At 45.1% G+C, this 18155-nt stretch overlaps 1 protein-coding gene across 1 annotated transcript in view; it reads left to right on the forward strand.

Annotated features, from left to right (window-relative positions):
* Positions 1–341: 341 nt before the first annotated feature.
* The window catches only part of MARCHF4 (membrane associated ring-CH-type finger 4), a 102487-nt gene continuing 84673 nt past the window's right edge, over positions 342–18155 (forward strand). Inside the window, exon 1 of the mRNA XM_054381305.1 lies at positions 342–815. Coding sequence (XP_054237280.1) covers positions 342–815 — 474 coding nt within the window. The remainder of the gene's footprint in view (positions 816–18155) is intronic.

Below are 18155 nucleotides of genomic sequence, written 5' to 3' on the forward strand. Positions count from 1 at the left end.
CCCTCGGGCGTGGGAGATTTATTTCCTCCTCCCGCTGATTTCTAAACAAACTTGTGGAGGGGAGGTTGAGAATCCCCCAGGAGCGCAGACCCGGGGTGGGGTTGGCGTTTTAGGGTTTGGATTTTTGTTTCTTTTCAGTTGTCATCCTCGCCGGATTCCAGCGGGCTGTCGGGGATTTAAGCCCCTCGCCCCCCGGCTTTGCTTTTGTCCTTTCCCCGCCAGCCAGCGCAGAAGCCCCCCACCCCAGGCACTGAGGCCGCAGCAGAGCCCCCCCGGCCGCGGGCCGCCCGGCTCCTGCCCTTTTCTTTCCCAGCCCGTCCCCACCTGCCAAGGAAAGGCACATGTTAATACCACCCGGCGCGGGCATTTTCTGCTACTGCTGCTGCGGGCTCCTCCGTCCGAGACAGATGTTGCGAAACCAAGGCCTCCTCAAGTGCCGCTGCCGCATGCTCTTCAATGACCTGAAGGTCTTCCTGTTGCGGAGACCCCCCGCCCCGCCGCCGCCCTCCCCGCCGCCGCCGCTCCCTATGCCCGGCGGAGCTGAGGCGGCGGCAGGCGGCCCGGGGGGGGCCGCACCGCCCGGGGGGCGCGGGCCCGGCTGGCGGGCGGCAGCGGGCGGCGGCGGCGGCGTGGGCAGCCCGGGCGCCGAGGAGTGGGGCAGCCCTGCTGGGGAGCCGCCCGCCTCCCTGCCCAGCAGCACCTCCTCGGATGACTTCGGCAAGGGCAAGGCGGAGGACCGCTACTCGCTGGGCAGCAGCGTCGACAGCGGCATCCGCACCCCGCTCTGCAGGATCTGCTTCCAGGGGCCCGAGCAGGTGAGCCCGCGGAGGGTGCCGGACACCGGGGCGGGGGGACAGCGACAGGCCGCGGCGGGAGCCCGGCTCGCGCGCTAGCAGCGATGCTGCAGCCTGCAGGAACCGGTGCTGCTCTTCTCGGGGGTCTCACCGTTGCCCGGAGCAGGACCTTAAACCCAGAGGGGCTTGCCCTCTGGCCAGGCCTTTAGCAGTGTTTCCCAGGGAAATGCGAGGTGGAGGCCTGCACTGTCCCGCTCTGCTCCGTCCCGCTCTGCTCCCTGGCCAGCCTTACCCCAGGTGCCCATGCTCAGCCTTAGAGTCGTGCATTGTGGCATGGCACTCATGGATTCCTCCAGAGAGCAGAGAGTGTCTCAATAAAGGGGGCTTTTTGTCACCTCATGGGTATGCAGTTGGGGTGATCCTAGGAGGGATGCAAATGATGTGTTTAATATGTTATTTGCTTTTAAAAATGCAACTTAAGTCTGTATAAACATGTGTCAGGAGGCAGCCTCACCTCATCAGTGCTTCCCAGGGGATAGCTAGCAGGAGCTCTGCAGTTTTGTCACTGTTCCCATGCTCCAGTTGCACTAGTTGGAGGAGAAAAACTGCTGGCTGCAATTGTGCATGCTGAAGCTGCAGGCTTGAGCTGGTCCTTGATAGAGACTGAGATTAGGCCAGTGAAGTTTCCCTCCACCACACAGGAGAATGAAACAAATTCAGCCTCACTAGAACAGAAGGTGCCACCCTTGGGCATTATTTTCCCTATTTAATGACAATTAAAAGCAGTTAATGTATTTTCAGGTTGGCAGCTTCCATTCAGTGATGGAGCACTGGTACATAGCAACATTCGTACTTAACATGACACAGCTGCAGGCAGCAAGGAAGGCTGCAGACCTCTGCTTGTGGGATCAAACCCAGATAGGCAGATAACCATTTTTACTTAGGATAGTCCTTTTACAGTAAGAGATCCTTGCACAAGAATGGGTTGTGAGGTTGAATTGGCTGATGCTCATTTCCGTTTTAGGCACAGATCCTGGTGCATAAGGTGATACGGTGAAATCTTGAGAGAAACAGGGTTTATATCAATTCTTCTTTCCCCTTCATGGACCTGTGTACTCTCCTAAAGAAAGCCAGTGCTTATCTGAGTGGCCATGCTCTGTCATACATCCTGCCTGTCCCAAGGCTGCCCACGTCTGTAATGCAGTGATTGTGCCTTCCCTTGTGTCAGTCCAAGGATGATGGTGATGGGGGGTGGGAAGGTGGGGAATGGGTTCCTATTCTTCCATGGGAATTGCGGGGTCTGCCACCAACTCATCTGAATATCCACCTATCCACAGCCCTGCTGGATGTGTCATACCAAGGGCCCTGTAGATCAGAGCTCAGTGCTCAATGAACTGTAGCCTTCTCTAATGGTTTAGGCAGTTGACTGGTAGCTGTGAGACACAATTTTCACTGTAGGCTTTTAGATGAGGGTGGTGGAAATAATTCTTTTCTAGAGATGCTCTATGCCATCCTCACTTGACTGTCTCCTCCCCTTCTCTTCTAAAAGTTGGAAGCCATGCAACTCACTCCCTGGTAATTTACATTATTCCACTTTCTAGTACTCTTCCCTGGCTTGCTATTCTGCCTGTGTACACGAGATGTAGTGCCTGCAAGATTGGCTTACATGTCTGAGCAAATAGAGCTTAAGCAGGATTAAAATAGAGGTAACACACTTCCTTGGAGAACATTAATGCTTGAAAATAATTGGATGCTAATTTTCACACTGAAAACCTGTGTAGGTTGCATTGTAAAAGTGAGACTATTTGCTGACCATCTGCCAGCCTACCTGAGTGAGAAGCAGATCGGACGTGACTGGCATCTAATAGAGTTTCACCAGGATTTCTCTTTTTTGCCTCTCACAGTTTCTGACCAGTATAATAAGACATTTGCAGCTGGATTCTGCCACTTGTCCTTGAGCAGCATCTAATTCTGCAAATAGTTTTTTCTTCACCAGCATGGTTTGAGGAGTATCTGAAACTCTTTGCCCTGTAGCAGCTGGGAGTCACAAGTCATTATGGAGGCCCAAATCATGAGGTTTTAAATCACAGCCAGATGCCGAGACAGCCTCCTAGCAGTACAATTCTGAATAACTGGGAGCCGAATCAGTGCAACTGATGTCAAGTCCTGCAATTTGGTTTATTTGGCCCTTACTGCAATAAAACTTCAGTAGGGCTAAATCCCAAATTCCTTGTTCTGTTTTTATTATGGTGATTATTACCAGTTTAGCCTTTAATTCCCATCCATTTTCCAACTCAACGGCTGAGCGAAGATACTTTGAGTTTTGGGCCCTCACAACTGTAAATGTCATAGATGCACATTATTCCATACTACCCCTGCCAAGATCATCAGGAAAATTTATCCACTTGGAAACAAAATATAATTACTAGTTCTTTACTCTACAGATTAATAACAATGGCAGATATAAACAGTGGTTTATTTACCTGTCAAAAACATCTGAAACTGCTGCAGCTGTGGGCAAATTTACAGGGCTGCATCACAGTACCAAGAACAAAAGCCTTCATTATGAATTGGCTGTTAGGAGCTCTAAGCTTATTTACTCAGATAAAACGACAGTGAGTCTCCAAAAGATGTTTTAATCCTGTTTTGATTTAAAAAACCAAAACAGAACACCACAACAGTCAAAAAGGTTTCTTACTAATCTGGCTTCAAACAATGAAACAAGTAGGTTTCATCTAATATCTAATGCAAAACAAAATCAGTAGGGATTTTCACTTTTAATTTATGATTGCCCAACACTCATGATATGTCAGGCTACTGAATTGCTTATATCTTAAGCTCCTCATGTTTGTTTGTGGTTCTTATGGGTAAGCTGATTCTTTAATTTTAAAATGTGCTGAGGTCCATAGGAAGGACCAAAGCTCATTATTGTGAAACTGTTCTGATTGTTGCACGATACTGGGGAGAAACCAGAGCTTCAGACAAAGAATGGATTTGATGACCAGGTGATCATAGCATCTGGACTCCCATTTGGAGGGCATGGAGAGCAAGCTCTTCTCAGGTCTGGTAGGTGAAAGAGGCAATTGCCTTTATTGAAAAAGAGAGCTTAACATCATGAAAGCTGATGGGCTGAACTCTGTGCTTGGTAATAGCATTGCCTTTCAAGGACTTGCTCAGCATTTTCAAAGATTTCACTCACTGAAGTCCTGCACCACTGTGTTAGCTAATTCTGAGACCCTGGAATGAACAACAAGGCTCTGGGGAGGATGTGAGAAAGAAAGATACTGGAGTATTTTTTATGTTCTAGTTAATGCTCAGTGTTTACAGATTTTTGTCTGTTTTCCTGGATTTCTGACAATATTCTGCAAGAGAAAGAAGCTAAGATGAGCTCTGCTCTCACAAGTGTTTCACAGTATTTGGTATGGTTCCAAGCTGAAGGCAAGTCAGAGAGAGCAGCAGGAGAAGACATGGGGGGAAAAGTTCTTCCCCATCAACAGATAAGCTATTTGCCCATGTCACAAGGAGTTAGCAGTACTGTAGAGCTTAGGATCTCAGAGTCAGTGCTAACTGTGCTGCAAATAAACAAAAAAGTGTTCCTAAATGAAACTGAGGTAATTTGGAAGTCCGTGTGTCTTGAGGATTGCTTGTTTGGATTGTCAGAGCATGCATATGTCTGGTCTTACCTGTCAGTTCCTGTCTGCATTTCTCTGTGTCTCTGTTCTGGGGAAAAAATGCTGCAAAAATGGATATTTGAAAAGTCAGTGCAGATAGGATTGGTTGGCTAAGAAGGATCAGAGAGAACAGACTGTGGACTCTTCTTCCTTCGGGCTGCTAGCTTGGACTTAGAAGTAGACATGTTTGAAAATACTCTATCATTCCCACCAAAGTCCCTCCAGTCTTCAGTGACATCAGCTCATGAATATGTGGCCTTGAAGACCTTTAAGGAAATTGGACGGGAAGACAACTTATAATAGATATTAGGACATGCATTTCCAGGCAGCAGGTAATTAGACTGTGGAGCTCCTTGCTGTAGGATGTTAGCAGAACAAAGAATATAACTAAGGTGAGTGAAGGATTGTAAAATCTTATGGTTGTTAAGAATATCTAGAGTCATCTCAATTAATGATAACACTTCTGGAAGTAAAATTCATGCTTCAGGTCTGAAGCCAATCTAGAGATCAGCATAACACTGTGGTGGAGCAGAGCCCTGGGGCTAGTCTCTAGCCCTACAACTCAGTAGCTCTTCGTACACGGCCAGTAAGGCCCACCTCTCTTCAGGTGCATGTCTAGATTTCAAGCATGTATAATGTAGTATCTTCACCCTGTAGGCACCTGCCATACTCAGGACCTCTCTACAGCTAAGGTGACTTTTATTCAGTCTGGATTAACATGCCATCCTTGAGAGTCCTGTGTAGGATCAGTGAATGATTAGTACCATCAAATGTCTGGTTATTAACATGCCTTGCTTGAAATAACTTGTGAGATTCTCAGCCTCTTTCCTGTTACAAATATAGGCACAGGCAAAAGCCATCATTAGCCTCCTGCCTGGTAGTGTCTGCAGAGAAGGCATGAACTAAGCCAGGAAGTGCTGCCACCCTACAGACTCTCAGCAGCACAGATGAGTAGAGGAAATCTCTGGGATGCTTGATTTCTGATTTACAATGTTGTAAGAATGAGGAGAGTTGGGTATTTCTTTTCTGGAGTGAGACAAAGAGGAGAAGAGGTAACCCATGAGAGAATTCAGGGCTTGAGTGCAATAATGAATTAGTGGAAGAAGAAACAGCTGTGCAGCTAGCATCACAAGCACATCTAAAGCCAAGGAAACTCAGAAAGGGAAATGCTGGTGTTTGGTGGGGTCTGTCCAAACCAGATACACCATCAGGACACTGTTTTCAAACATGTTGAATCATGTATTCATGGTGCAGGCTTCCCATCCATGTCCTTTTCACAGATGTGTTCCCACAAGATTCACTTACTTAGTGTTAGAAGGAGAATCATTCGTTGGAAAACAGCCAGTCCTGCTAAAACTGAAGGCTAAGAAATGCCAGGATGCAGCCTTTAAGATTTCAATCTGTATATTGTAATTTATGACAGAAAGGAAGGGAAGATGCTTCCCGTGACATTCAGTCCACCTTTCTGTCCCAGGATCAAATCTGTACTGTGCAGGCAGAACATTTTTGTCTTTGGCAAAAGCTCTGCTTGAGGCATCAACTGAATGGAGCCCAGGATGTCATCTGTTTTAGATTTAGACTCTCTTGCCACAGAGTTGATTGGCAAAGCTCCCATTAACTTCAGCAGCAAAAGGGTAGGCATCCAGTAGCAGGCACTTGACCCCTGTATTTCAATAATGTTGTGCACACAGCAGGGTTTCTATAAATAATAGTGAAGGCCACTAATCCTATTGACTTTTAATTGCTCCAGGAGACAGAGTTTTCACCTTTTGTGCCTGCTGAAATTCTGATGTCTGACCCATTTATTTCAGTGCCACTAGCTAGCCTGAGGAGCAGTTTTTCTTTTCTTTCCTTTCACTTTTCCCCATATAAAAGACTTCATGAAGAAACTTATCTGTGTTTGTGTCACTGTTTCTTAAAATATACATTTCAGGCCATGATTAACAGTGGCTGGTGTCAGTGACAGAACAAGCTATGCAAAAGCATGTAGCTCCATTGTTTGCATCTGTAGAGTCACTGTTATTTCCAAAGGCAACACTTGCTCCTGGAAGGGCTCTGTTCATACAAAATTGAATTGCATTCAGGTTGTCTTTCAAGCAAAAATTCTTTCACAGCAAGGGCCTCCTCTGTGGCAGTCCTTTACTCACAAAAATACATTGGTATTTTTCCATTCAACGTTGGCCCAGTCCAGAAGTCAGAAATATGGTTGTGCCAAAAATCTGCAAAGCTGTGTGTCCAATGTTTCTGCTGAATATGTTCTCATCACTCCTAGGATTGTAGTAAAATAATAAGGTAGACTATAATCCCTATTGGTCCATATCTGTGGCCACTCTATCCCTTTTATTAGCTGCTTGCTAAAGGAATAAAGCCATGCAGTGTTCATCATCCCTTCTCTAAACCTAATGGCTGATTTCAGCCAGATTTGGCAGAATGGAGAACTGGAAGGCATTATATTCCTAGACGTTTCATGAAAGCTAGCTGGATGAAGAAGGGGAAGCCTAAAAACGTCCTAGAAACCTAGAAATGTTGTGGAAAAGACAACAGCATTGGCTGTGCTGTACGCTGTAGGTAGAATCCATACAGGACAGAACAAAACAAAACAAGAAAAGGAAACCAGACTCAAATAATTCTCACAGAATAGCTTCTTTATCTTTCTTCTTTTCCTTTGTTAATCAGGGTTGCTTGCCTAAAATGAATTGCCTGATGCTGAAGACTTTCTTAGTGTCCCCCATCGTTTCACAACTGACCTTTTATCCTTTTCAGATGTATCCCTGGTTACAGTAGAACAGATTACATTGTTGGCAGTGGAGAGTGATGAGTGATGACTTTCTTCTGGTGAAGAAAAATCCATCAAGACCTGGAAATTTATGTAGATGGGCTGTTCTTATGCCCCTCTGTAAAAAGTGATGAGCTATGGTAAAATGTTGGTGGGCAGACTGGTTCAAGTTACAGGGTCTGGATCCTGAAACCCTCATGCATCTTTTCTTCTGTTGTGTCATTTCTTCTTCTTTACTCTCTTTGGTGGTTTTCTTTTACCTCTTCTTCTTGGCCAAACACGTCAGACCTTGGTGCCACCCATCCTATCTCTCTCTACTCTGTACATGTTCTTCTATGGCCTATGTACCAACAACAGTCACAGAAGTTTAACCTGCTTCCCTGGATGGGAGTGAGGGAAGGAATGGTACAGAATGAGAGAATGATAAGCAAAAATAGGCTTATATGTTGTTTCCTGCATCTGATGCTGTGAGTTTGTTGGAGGAAATCAGGCTGTGCTTGGGAAAACCTGTGTAAGCTCTATGGAGGATGGAGTAGTTTAACACTGAACAGATGCCTGAGAAAGTTTTGTCTCCTCTGCAGAAGAGCTTTGTAAGGAACTTCCATTATGGTTGGAGAATAGGACTATCAGCCATACTTCTTACCATGGAGTCACAGAGGTTTTAGACCAGCAGGTTCATATACAAAACAACTTTGCAGACCAGGAGAGAGAAAACAAACTTGATATTCTACCAGTTTGGAGGTCAAAGACTGCAACTGTCTTTGCAATGTCCCATTGTGCCATGTCACTCTCAGGAGAAGTGTACCAAGGATTGCTTGATTGTCAGTCTGTTTACATGTAAGATAAGGCCATGAGATCATCTTTCCCATGCAAAAAGCTAGGAGATCCCTGTAAGAAGCACCTTGAAAGTTTGTAGTGCACTGAGCACTTGGAAGTGTTTACCCATACTGGATACAGACGTTCCTGTAGCTGCAGCCTTTGTGAAGTCATTTGCTCTGACTACCATTGTAACTTCTGGTACTCTGTGGGCTTAGTTTCTTCTGCTTAATTCATGCACCTGGGCATCAGGTCACAAGAGATCAAGTAGTCCACCCATCCAAAATGTGGACAAAGACTGATCTAACCAGTTATTAAGGGGGATCATCTTTCTTACTGCAGCCTATTTCTTTCTCCATTAGGAGGGCAGCAGATTATTTTTACTGTGTCCTTTTTTCCAAGCAGTAAGTAATTTAAGGTATTATCCAAGTACTTGTGTGCAAATAGAGTAGAAGTTCCTCCTGTGAGGACTTTACAAGTTCAAGTGACAACTAACGCCATGGCACTCTCTATTCATCTTTAGGCCAAACAATCCCAATTTTACCTTTGCTCTTATGGCATGTTTTCTAGACCTCTAATCATCCTTGATGTTATCCTCTGGACTCTCACCAAATGGTCCATAGTTTGCTTTAAATGTACTGTCTAAAGCTGGAAACAGCTCTCCAGCAGAGTCGTCGTCAATGCTGAGCAGTGCAGAAATGTTTTGAATCCTTTTTAACAGATAACATTGCAATCCATTCCAGGGTGATGTTTGCCCTCTTTATTTATTTATTCATTCATTTATTTGTGAAACAGCAGAACATTATTGATTGTTACTCAACTCATGATCCCGTATAATCTTCATGTCCTTCAGAATGGCTTCCTGGCCAGTCCTCCTCCATCCTGGCTCTGTGCAGTTGGCATTATGGCCTTGGTGGAGGAGCTGTACTTGGTCCTACTGAATTGCATCTTTTTTTCCCCACAGTCCCCTCCTCTGCAGTAGCAGCTCCTTTCAGGTGGGCCTGCAGATGTAGTAAGGATTAACTTTATTGAACCTTGTCATTAATGACTTGAACACTTCTGCCTCAACTCCTGAGGAGAGTTGGGAAGAAAAGGCTGGGGGAGCAGCTGTGCTTCTCTTTAGGAATCCCTTGACTGCTAGAGGTGAGACTTATGGCTGGGGCTGTTCCTGTCACTGCTCACATACAGGCATGTGGAGGAGAAGAGAATTGATCTTGGTTACTTCAGTTCAGGTGTCTGCTCTCTACTCCAAATTGAAGCCACACTCAGTAAGGCTGAATATGACCTTTCCTGATAGATGCATACCTCTTGCCGGTTCTGGCTGAAATGTTTGCCCCATCACCCATTTCTCTCCTGCTTCTACAGTCCCTTTATCATTGATGGGGTGGCTCATATTTCCTCCACAATCCCCTTATGGGGTCCCACAAAGCTCCTTTATCCTTCCTATCTTTTCCCAACCCATCGACTTCCTTCATGATATCAGTCAGCCCTTAAGTCTGGCTCTGCAGGCTTGATTTGCTTCAGTCCAACCCCAGATCTCCTCTGTCTCCTGGACATCTGTTATTGAATGCTCTGGCATCAGCTTAGATTTTGGATATCCAGCATTTTCCTCCATGTTTGTGTTTTATCTGCCTTCCTCTTGTGCTAGCACTAACACTTGGGGCATTAACTCTACCTTCAGCTTGAGCTTCTTTCCTCTCACTTTCCAGCTGTGCCCAGATCTTCATTTACTTTCTTTCAGGTTGCACAGACACTTGCTCAGATCATAATTTCTTGCTTTCATTTCTGTGATCTCTTCTTCTCCACCCTCCCAGCAAAGGCATTGCCCTGCTTCAATTGAGTCAAAACCAAGATGTGAAGATCACTTCTTTGACTTTTGATGGAAGTGGTTTCCCTGAGAACTTCCACATCATCTTGCCTGCCATCAGTGTTTCCTCTCCTTAGACAGATATGCCTCATATAGTGTTTTACTCCAATTCCCAGTCTTTTGGAGAGCCAAGAAAGCCTGGGATGAATCTGATAAAGATAAAACATACAGCATTCAGGAATCCTGCTGACACTTCACCCACATCACATCAGCACCTACTCTGGCAATTTCATGCAGGCTCAAAGAATGGTTTGCACTTTCTCTAAGTACAGGACCATGGGCTAAACCTGTCCCTCCAAACACCTCAGCTCTTTTAGTTGTGTCAGGTAATCTTCTCAGCCTGTCTGATATCTTGCATGACTTTGCTCTGTCTGATGAATGAATTACTTTCCATTTCCTCTTCTCCTTGTTAAGCACACTTGGACCTTTCAGGATTAAAGGTGCTGGAGAAGCACAAGCAGATTATTATCCCATTCCAAGCGATATTAAAAGAACATTAAGACAAATCAGATGAGCATTCAAGAAAAGTAGGTAATAATAAAATACTATATCAGAGAGAAATAGCAGTTAAGTAATTAAAGAGAGGGTTTGCACAAGAGGCAGAAGTAAAGTTATGGGTGCTTCTGGCCTCTAGACCATTAATTTTAATGCTGTGGTAACCTTTAGAGGATGTCAGTATGTCAAGCATTCACTAAGAAGTGAAGCAAATGCATTTCTTGCCCCAAAGAATTCATATTTTAGAATATAAAAAAGCGCAACATTTCTTTAACATTGAAGAAAGGTGAATTCTTACAAAATTTAAGGCCAGAGGGGGTTATTGGGCTAGTCTACTCTGAACTTCTCTGTAATAGCAGAAATGAGTTCCCTCAATGAAATTCTCACTTGAAAGTTAATAGCTGTGCAAGGACTGGAGAAGACATAGCCCATCTTGATTTTTTAAATCTCCAACAGTGGGAAATTATTGCAGTGCCCAAGGAGAAAATCTGGGGAAACAGAAACTGAAACTGTCTTTGCATACAAATTTTTGTCTTTTCTGTCACAGAAAGATCTATGTGCAGTGCATATCCTTAGAAACCAGCTTCAGAAACCCTTGGGCTGGCTGGCAGAGAAGATAACCCTCATGTAAAAAGTTCTGTGTTTCAAGACAATTTTATTCCACAGCAGATTAAAAGAAAGAAACTCTGCCTGGAAAAACACACATGGGATTCAGCTAGATTGGAAAAACCAGTTCATAGCCTTCTCTGACATATGAGAGTAGAAGTGACAGTAGAAGTGCTGTCACCTACCTTTAGCCCACATTTGGAAAATGTTCTTTTAGACAGGATAGCTACATCATTTCTAAGAAGGAAACATTTCCACATCTCCCATAGACTGCAGTGAGGACTTCTACACAAAATCCAGTTTGCTAAGCTGCCATGACGTGGCCTAGCTCTCACTATTATTCTCTTTCCTAGTCCTTATGGATTTATTTATTGCCTTTCTTGCTGACATGTAAAAATCTTCAGGAGAGACCCTCATCTTACCATCCTGCAGCTATTCAAGAGACTCTTCTCTCACCTTTTTCTTGGAGACGTGCTCAGGCATGTGGTGCACATGTCAGGTGAAGCTGACAATACTGAGTGTTTTAGTTCAGATCAAACAAATCACACAATCACAGAATAATTGAGGATGCAGGGATCTCTGGAGGCTGTTTTGTCCAACCTCTTCCTCAAGCAGATCCAACTAGATCAGGTTGCTCTGGGCCTTGTCCAGCTGAGAGATGGATATCTCCAAGGACAGTTACTCGACTCACCTGTCTGGACCCTTGGTCCAGTATTTGACCTCCTCATGGTTAAAATGTGGGTTTTTTTCTGATTTCTAATCAGAATTTCTTGTGTTCCAAACTGCCTCTTGTCTTAGAATCTTAGAACCATGCACCTTCGAGAAGAGTCCATCTCCCTGCTATACCTTTCCATGAGGTGGCTGAAAGACAGCAATAAGATCTCCCCTTAGCCTTTACAGTGATTTTAGGTGGAGCTGTGCAAACAATAGGATAGAATGTCTACTCTGGCTCCCCAGGGTGCATCTGGACAGGGGCATTTTTGTAATGGTAGTCTGTTAAATACCAAGGGAAAATAGCTGCCCAGACATAGACTGAAGAATGAGAATAAACATCTCTGATAATAGGAACAGCTCAGATATTTCTGTTTGTAATCACCAATACATTTCCTGATCTGATAATCATGAAACCTCCAAGAGGTGATACTGTTTTGGATCCAAGTTGTAGAAAAGCTTGACTGAGCAATAACTGTTTCTGCCTAAATTGAACAAGAGGATAAGCAAAAAGAGATTTGTAACTAAGGTGTTCAACTATGCAAAAGCATATTTTGAAAAATTAGGAATCTTTAAAAATAAGCAATATAGCAGGAATTTCTTATGGGCTGTGTAATGACTACCAAAACAGTAGTTAGTCTCTTTATAATAAACAAAAGCTTTCTGGAAACTCAGTTACTCTTCCTTCTACAGGCTATTTTTGCTTTCTACCTTCAATTAATTTGTCTGGAAAGCTGTTCCAAACCTGTCCCAAGATGTATTTTAATAAAACTGAAAGATATTCTTCTTTCTAGCTTCCTTCCCTAAGCATCAGTAATTATCCATGTAAGCTCTGTTTGTAAGTCCACAAGATACACTCTGTTGACATTTAAACTTCATTGCCAAATTCAACCATCTTTGATAAATAAAGACTGCATAAATCTTGAGCTTTTGTGGATTGCATGAAAATATGTGTCCAAGTGGGGCATAACACATTGGGTTTGTGATGCCCTGGAAGGAAACTGACATAAGAGGTCCACTCCACCAGGCATCAAAAAAGCCACCTTACTCCCAGGTATATTTCAGGAGGAGCCTACACTTTGTTTGTCTTCAAGAACTTAAGGTTTTGCTGTTGTGTTTTTTCTCCCTTCTGTAAAAAAAAAAAAAAAAAGGGGGGGGGGGACGGAAATGGAGGCAAGAAAAAGATCCACCTGCCAGCAGAATCTGAGCCTAGCAGGATTGAATGCAGCATTAGAGTATTTCAGCATTGTAAAAGTTTTAGTCTTCTGCACCGATCCCAGTCCAGGATCACTTATTTCAATAGGCCTCTTTCAAGGTGACTTTGCAACAGGGCAGTCACAACCATGGTGTTTGTTCTTCAAGCAGCACAAGCATGGAGGAGGTTCATGTAGGATGGCCTGAAAGCCTGAACCAGTCACTCTCCCATGCATCAGTTGCTATAGCAAACCAACTGGAGTGGAGAGCCTGTGATGGTAGACCAGTTAAGTAAGCAAGAATGGCAGGAAGAATATCAGAAATAATTCTGTGCAACTTAGTAAGAGGAGGAGCTTCAACCAGAAGCCTGTGTCTGCCGTGTGCCTGTCAGTGGGAAAGCAAACTAAACTGCTGGGACTCTTCAGGAGTTATTGTTGTGGTAATCCAAGAGGGATGCAGGGAAGGCTACAAGCTTGTGGATTTCCCCAGAGCAGTCTGAGACGCTCAGCATCAGAAACCATTTGCAAACACAAAGTGTACAAATGCGTGTGTGCATGTAAGTGAGCTGCTCTCTGTGTTTAGGAGGATCAGAAACCTACAGGGCAAATACTGCAATCTCATGTGAAGCTGGCAGGAGGTTTGCTACCATAGCATGGATCCGTTTTCTGTTTAGGTTGGATCCAGCTATTTTCCTGTGTAATGGATGTGAGGAGGCCACTGAGATTGGGTTTCTCTGATGAAGTAGAAAGTGCAGGGGGATGATCTTGGGAGAGAAGAGGCTGTAAAACACATTCTCTGCTTCTCTGATCAGCACTAGGTTATGCTGCACCTAATGGAGCATTGCTTCTTTATTCCTGCAGGTGATCCCACTGCCATAAAACCAGCCCAATAACATTCACTTGCTCCTTTCTTCTTTGTGTCACTTCCAGTTCTGCCTTTCCCCACTTGTGTATCTCCTTCCATAGGTTTTACAACTTCTTCCCTCTCCAGGTGGTGTCTCTCCAACTGGGCATAATCATCTGCCCCTAAGCACTTTGATTGGAGCAGCAATACCAGCCTCCCTAGGCTACAGGGGAGATTTTAATGTTCTCTAACTACATCCTGAGTGTTCCCGGTTTTTCAGCATTCTTTGCATTTTGGCCTGATTAGGTTATTTGTTCTGTTGTGTTGCAGGGACAAGAAGTGGTGCTTAGGCACTAGAGAGTATGTTCTCTCTGTATCCTGTAAAATAAGATAAAATTTGCTCAGCTGGAAATGAAACAACTTGGAGTTCAAAACTCACTTCCGCTGGCAGCCGTTTTGCATTTTCATAGACTTAACAGCCATCAGTACTGGCCAAGGTCTCTAGCCCTAGGTAAATGCCCCTAAGGCTCTTAAGCTATTTGCATGCTGGAGGTACTGATGAGTCAAAATAAGGCTGTACAAACACATGGAGATTGGGAAAACCATCCAGATCCCTGCCATTTGGCCTGCCTTAACCATGTCTGGGACAAATATGGATTCCCTGAGTCCTCTTTCTCAGACTGCCCTGTGGTATCTGCATCAGAGGGGTGAGATAAAACCCACGAGTCTTCCTGATGTACACTGGTAACCTTCTGACACAGCTTTGGATGTAATGAGTGGACTGCAGGATGAATAATAGCCTTTCCCATGATTTATATCCTTTCAGAAGGGAGAGAGGGATTTTTGGCAGATACTTGTCTCCCTATAAATGTGTATGGCATAACTGCTGGGACACAGATGCACTCACATGTCTGTCTTTAATCTGTTTCTTACTAAATCACTGTGTCTACATTGCCCTGAGCTGTTTTTCTTCCCTCCTGAAATGTGCACAGCGTCTCACTGGAGCTAGGTGTTTTCCATGCATTGCTCTGCTCTGGAACGCACACCCTTTGGGACTTTCATGAAGTGGTTGGAGGACCATGGAGGTCAGAGCCCTGGGCTCTCACTGACACCCAGCCTGGGCGCTCTGCCTTTGGAAGATCAGCATGATTTCCAAGCAGCAGCCAGCCAGCCTGTGCTGCCGCAGCGTGCGCTGCTCCCAGTGCTCGCTGTTAGGCAGGAGCTGGCTGTGCCCCTGTTTGTGGCAGTGCCGTGGAAGGCAGATGCCACGTGGCTGAGCTAAATTGGATAAAGAAGGAGATTAAATGGTCACTCGTGGGTCAGAATTTCCTGCAGAGGGCAGCTTGGTGCACATCTGGGCTGTTTAGCAGATGCAGCAGAGTTTCACGCTGCTGCAAGGCACTTTTGTGGAGATCTCTGCAGAGCTCCACTGCAGGGTTGGAGGCACAATACACTAACCAAGAACTCCTCCAGTCTGGGATGTTCCTGAGAGGGAAGCAGTCCTTTGGAGGCTGACTACTCTGCTGTTACTGGTATGTTTGTACTCCTAGATCAGCACTTTGGCTGTTTCTCCTGTTGGCATGTACATGGCATGTCCAGTGCAGCCTGGTGGTTTGCAGTGTTTCGCAACTGGGTGGAATCACAGCAGTCCATGGATTAGGCCTGTGTGTGTTTTGTCGTTTTTTTTAAATCCCTATAGCAGTGCTCCATGTCTGACCACTGAAAAAGATCTTTCCATATGGCTTGTCAGCTATGAAGTTCACCAGGTCATAAAAGCAGCCTGACCTGGACAGATCATAGAATCATAGAATGGGTTAGGTTGGAAGGGACCTTAAAGGTCATCTACTCCAACCTCCCTGCCACAGGCAGGGACACCTCTCAACTAGACTCGGCTGCTCATTCAACCTGGCTTTGAGCACCCCCCAGGGAGGAGGCATCCACAACCTCCCTGGGCAGCCTATTCCAGAGTTTCACTACCCTTTTCTTAAGATCCAGTCTAAATCTACTCTCACTCAGGTTAAAACCATCCCTCTTTTCCTGTTACTAGACACCCTTATGCAAAGCCCCTCTCCAGAATTCCTGTAGCGTCCCTTCAGGCATTGGGAGGCAGCTGTAAGATCCCTCTGGAGTCTTCTCTAGGTTGAACAACCCCAGCTCCCTCAGCCTATCCTCATAGCAGAGATGTTCCAACCCTTGGATCATCTTCGTGGCCCTCCTCTGGACTCACTCCAACAGCTCTGTGTCCTTCTTATGCTGGGGACACCAGAACTGGACACAGTATTCGAGCTGGGATCTCAAAAGAGTAAAGGAGAAGATTCACCTCTCAACCTGCTGGCCACACGGTTTGCCTTTTGAGCTTGGCTTAGACTTTCTAACTGGGATATCAGGGTTCTGACTGTGGAATAGCAGTGAGTCCCTGCTGGACAATACAAGTGGTAAAGAAAACTTCCCTGTTAGGGAAGTACATAAGCCATGTTAGTACTCCTCTAAGCAAATAGAGCAAACAGCACCCTGTGGTATGGAGGAAAACTACACAGGCTGCCTCCAAGAGAGCCTGGGGAGGGTCACCTCTGCTTTCAGCAGAGCCAGGGTTTGCCTTTCTGCTAGAAGAAAGGAATTAGACTGAAGGGTGTGGGGAAATGAGCAGCAAACAGGCCTCTCAGATGAGAGTTACCCTATAGGTCAGTATTAGAAAACACCACAATTTAGAGTTAAGGTGGCAGCTAAGTCACTGAGTAACAAACGAGTCCCAGCCTTGGTTGAGAGGGCTACTCGCTGGCTCTAAGAGTACTTGGAGTAGTTCCCCATGGTGACAGCTTGACTAGAGGGGTTTCGTCTTCCAGTTCAAGTGGATAAAGGAGGATGAGCAGCAATCCAAGGATCTCAGCTTCTCCCCAGAGCTCTGTAAACAAGCTGTGATCCTGGGCGCATCACTGAGGTGGCACGCAGCTCTGGATTGCAGACACCTCAATGTGAGTGTTGCGACGTAGGTGTCTACATGTGGACTGAGTGTCTAGGCAGTGAAAAATCAAGAGCTTGACTCATGCCCACACAATGATTTCTTAGTGGAACACATCTCAAGGTAGGTAATTGTGCCCCTAGTCAATACAGTCAGTGAAGCTGGAGAGTTAGACACCTACATTTGCTCAGCTGACTCACTCTTGGGGCTCTGCTGTCAAGATTGACTAGACCTCCATTGATTATGCTGGAACACAGATACCCAGTGCTCATAGAGCCACTACATCTAGACACAAGCTGACTCAACCTGGATTCACCTGCAGTGATGTGAAGGGCCTTTTCATGCCACTGTTAAGCAGGACTAGAAATCTTCACTTCCTCCTAGTAAGGGAGGAAGGGATCCTTGCTTGACTACAAAGCATGTAAACCTCTTCAAAGCTAGGTGTAGCTCTGTAAATGCTGAGTGTTTGCATTATGATCAGTAAGCAGCCATTCGGCGATGCCTGCACAGCACTGAGGAGTAGTAAACAGATGGGAGAAGTTGCCAAGTAAGGCCACACAGAAGCAGTGAGCAAAAATAAGTGTTAGAGGCAGTCTGACATTTTTATGGCGAGACAGACACAAGCAGGATTTGAAGCATATAGCAATGAAATGGGGTCAAGGAGGTGAGATGCCTTTTCTTGGCAAAGGCCTCCTCCTGTTGGGCAGTCTCTTCTGTGCTCAGACAGCAATCACTCCTCATTGCTGGCCTGGCTGGGAGGTTTCAAGATAATCATGGTGCAACACAGCTCCAGTGGACAAGGCAGGAAAAGAGATACTGTTTACGATGAGCTGATGTGTGGGAGAAGAGAGATTTTAAACGGAGCCTTGAAGTCACCGGGTTACACCAGCACTGGGCTGGGTTGAACTGACAACTGCTAATTACTGAGAGAAAAATGATTAACTAAAACCCAAATATAATTGTCATACATCTAATTAAAATGGATGATTTATAGCCAGATAGAAGACTACAGTCTTGGCATGGCGGACACACAGAATGTGATGGACAGCCTGGAATCTTGCATGTCTTTTACTGAAACTGAGTTCAAAAGTTGTTCAAAAGCCAAACTATATTTTAATTAACTGAAGGCCAGAAAAGCTGTTCTGAAAACCTAGGCAGAAACTGCACGAGAACGTGGTTCTCCTGGCAAAACACTGAATGTCCAGTTTGATGCTGCTGACAGCAAAACCTCTCTGGCTTCTGAGGAGTCACTATTCTCCCTTTTCCAATATCCATCTGGAATTTCTGGTGGAAACTTTCCTGTGGGGAGAGGAGAACATTGTCAGAGAGGGTTTTCACGCATAAATAGTGAGAGGGAGCAATTCTTGGGGACTGATGCAGCAAATATGTGACAGGCACTTCTGAAAACTCATGTCTGTCAGAG

The sequence above is a fragment of the Indicator indicator genome, chromosome 5 (assembly GCF_027791375.1).
Source record: "Indicator indicator isolate 239-I01 chromosome 5, UM_Iind_1.1, whole genome shotgun sequence".
Lineage (NCBI taxonomy): Eukaryota > Metazoa > Chordata > Aves > Piciformes > Indicatoridae > Indicator > Indicator indicator.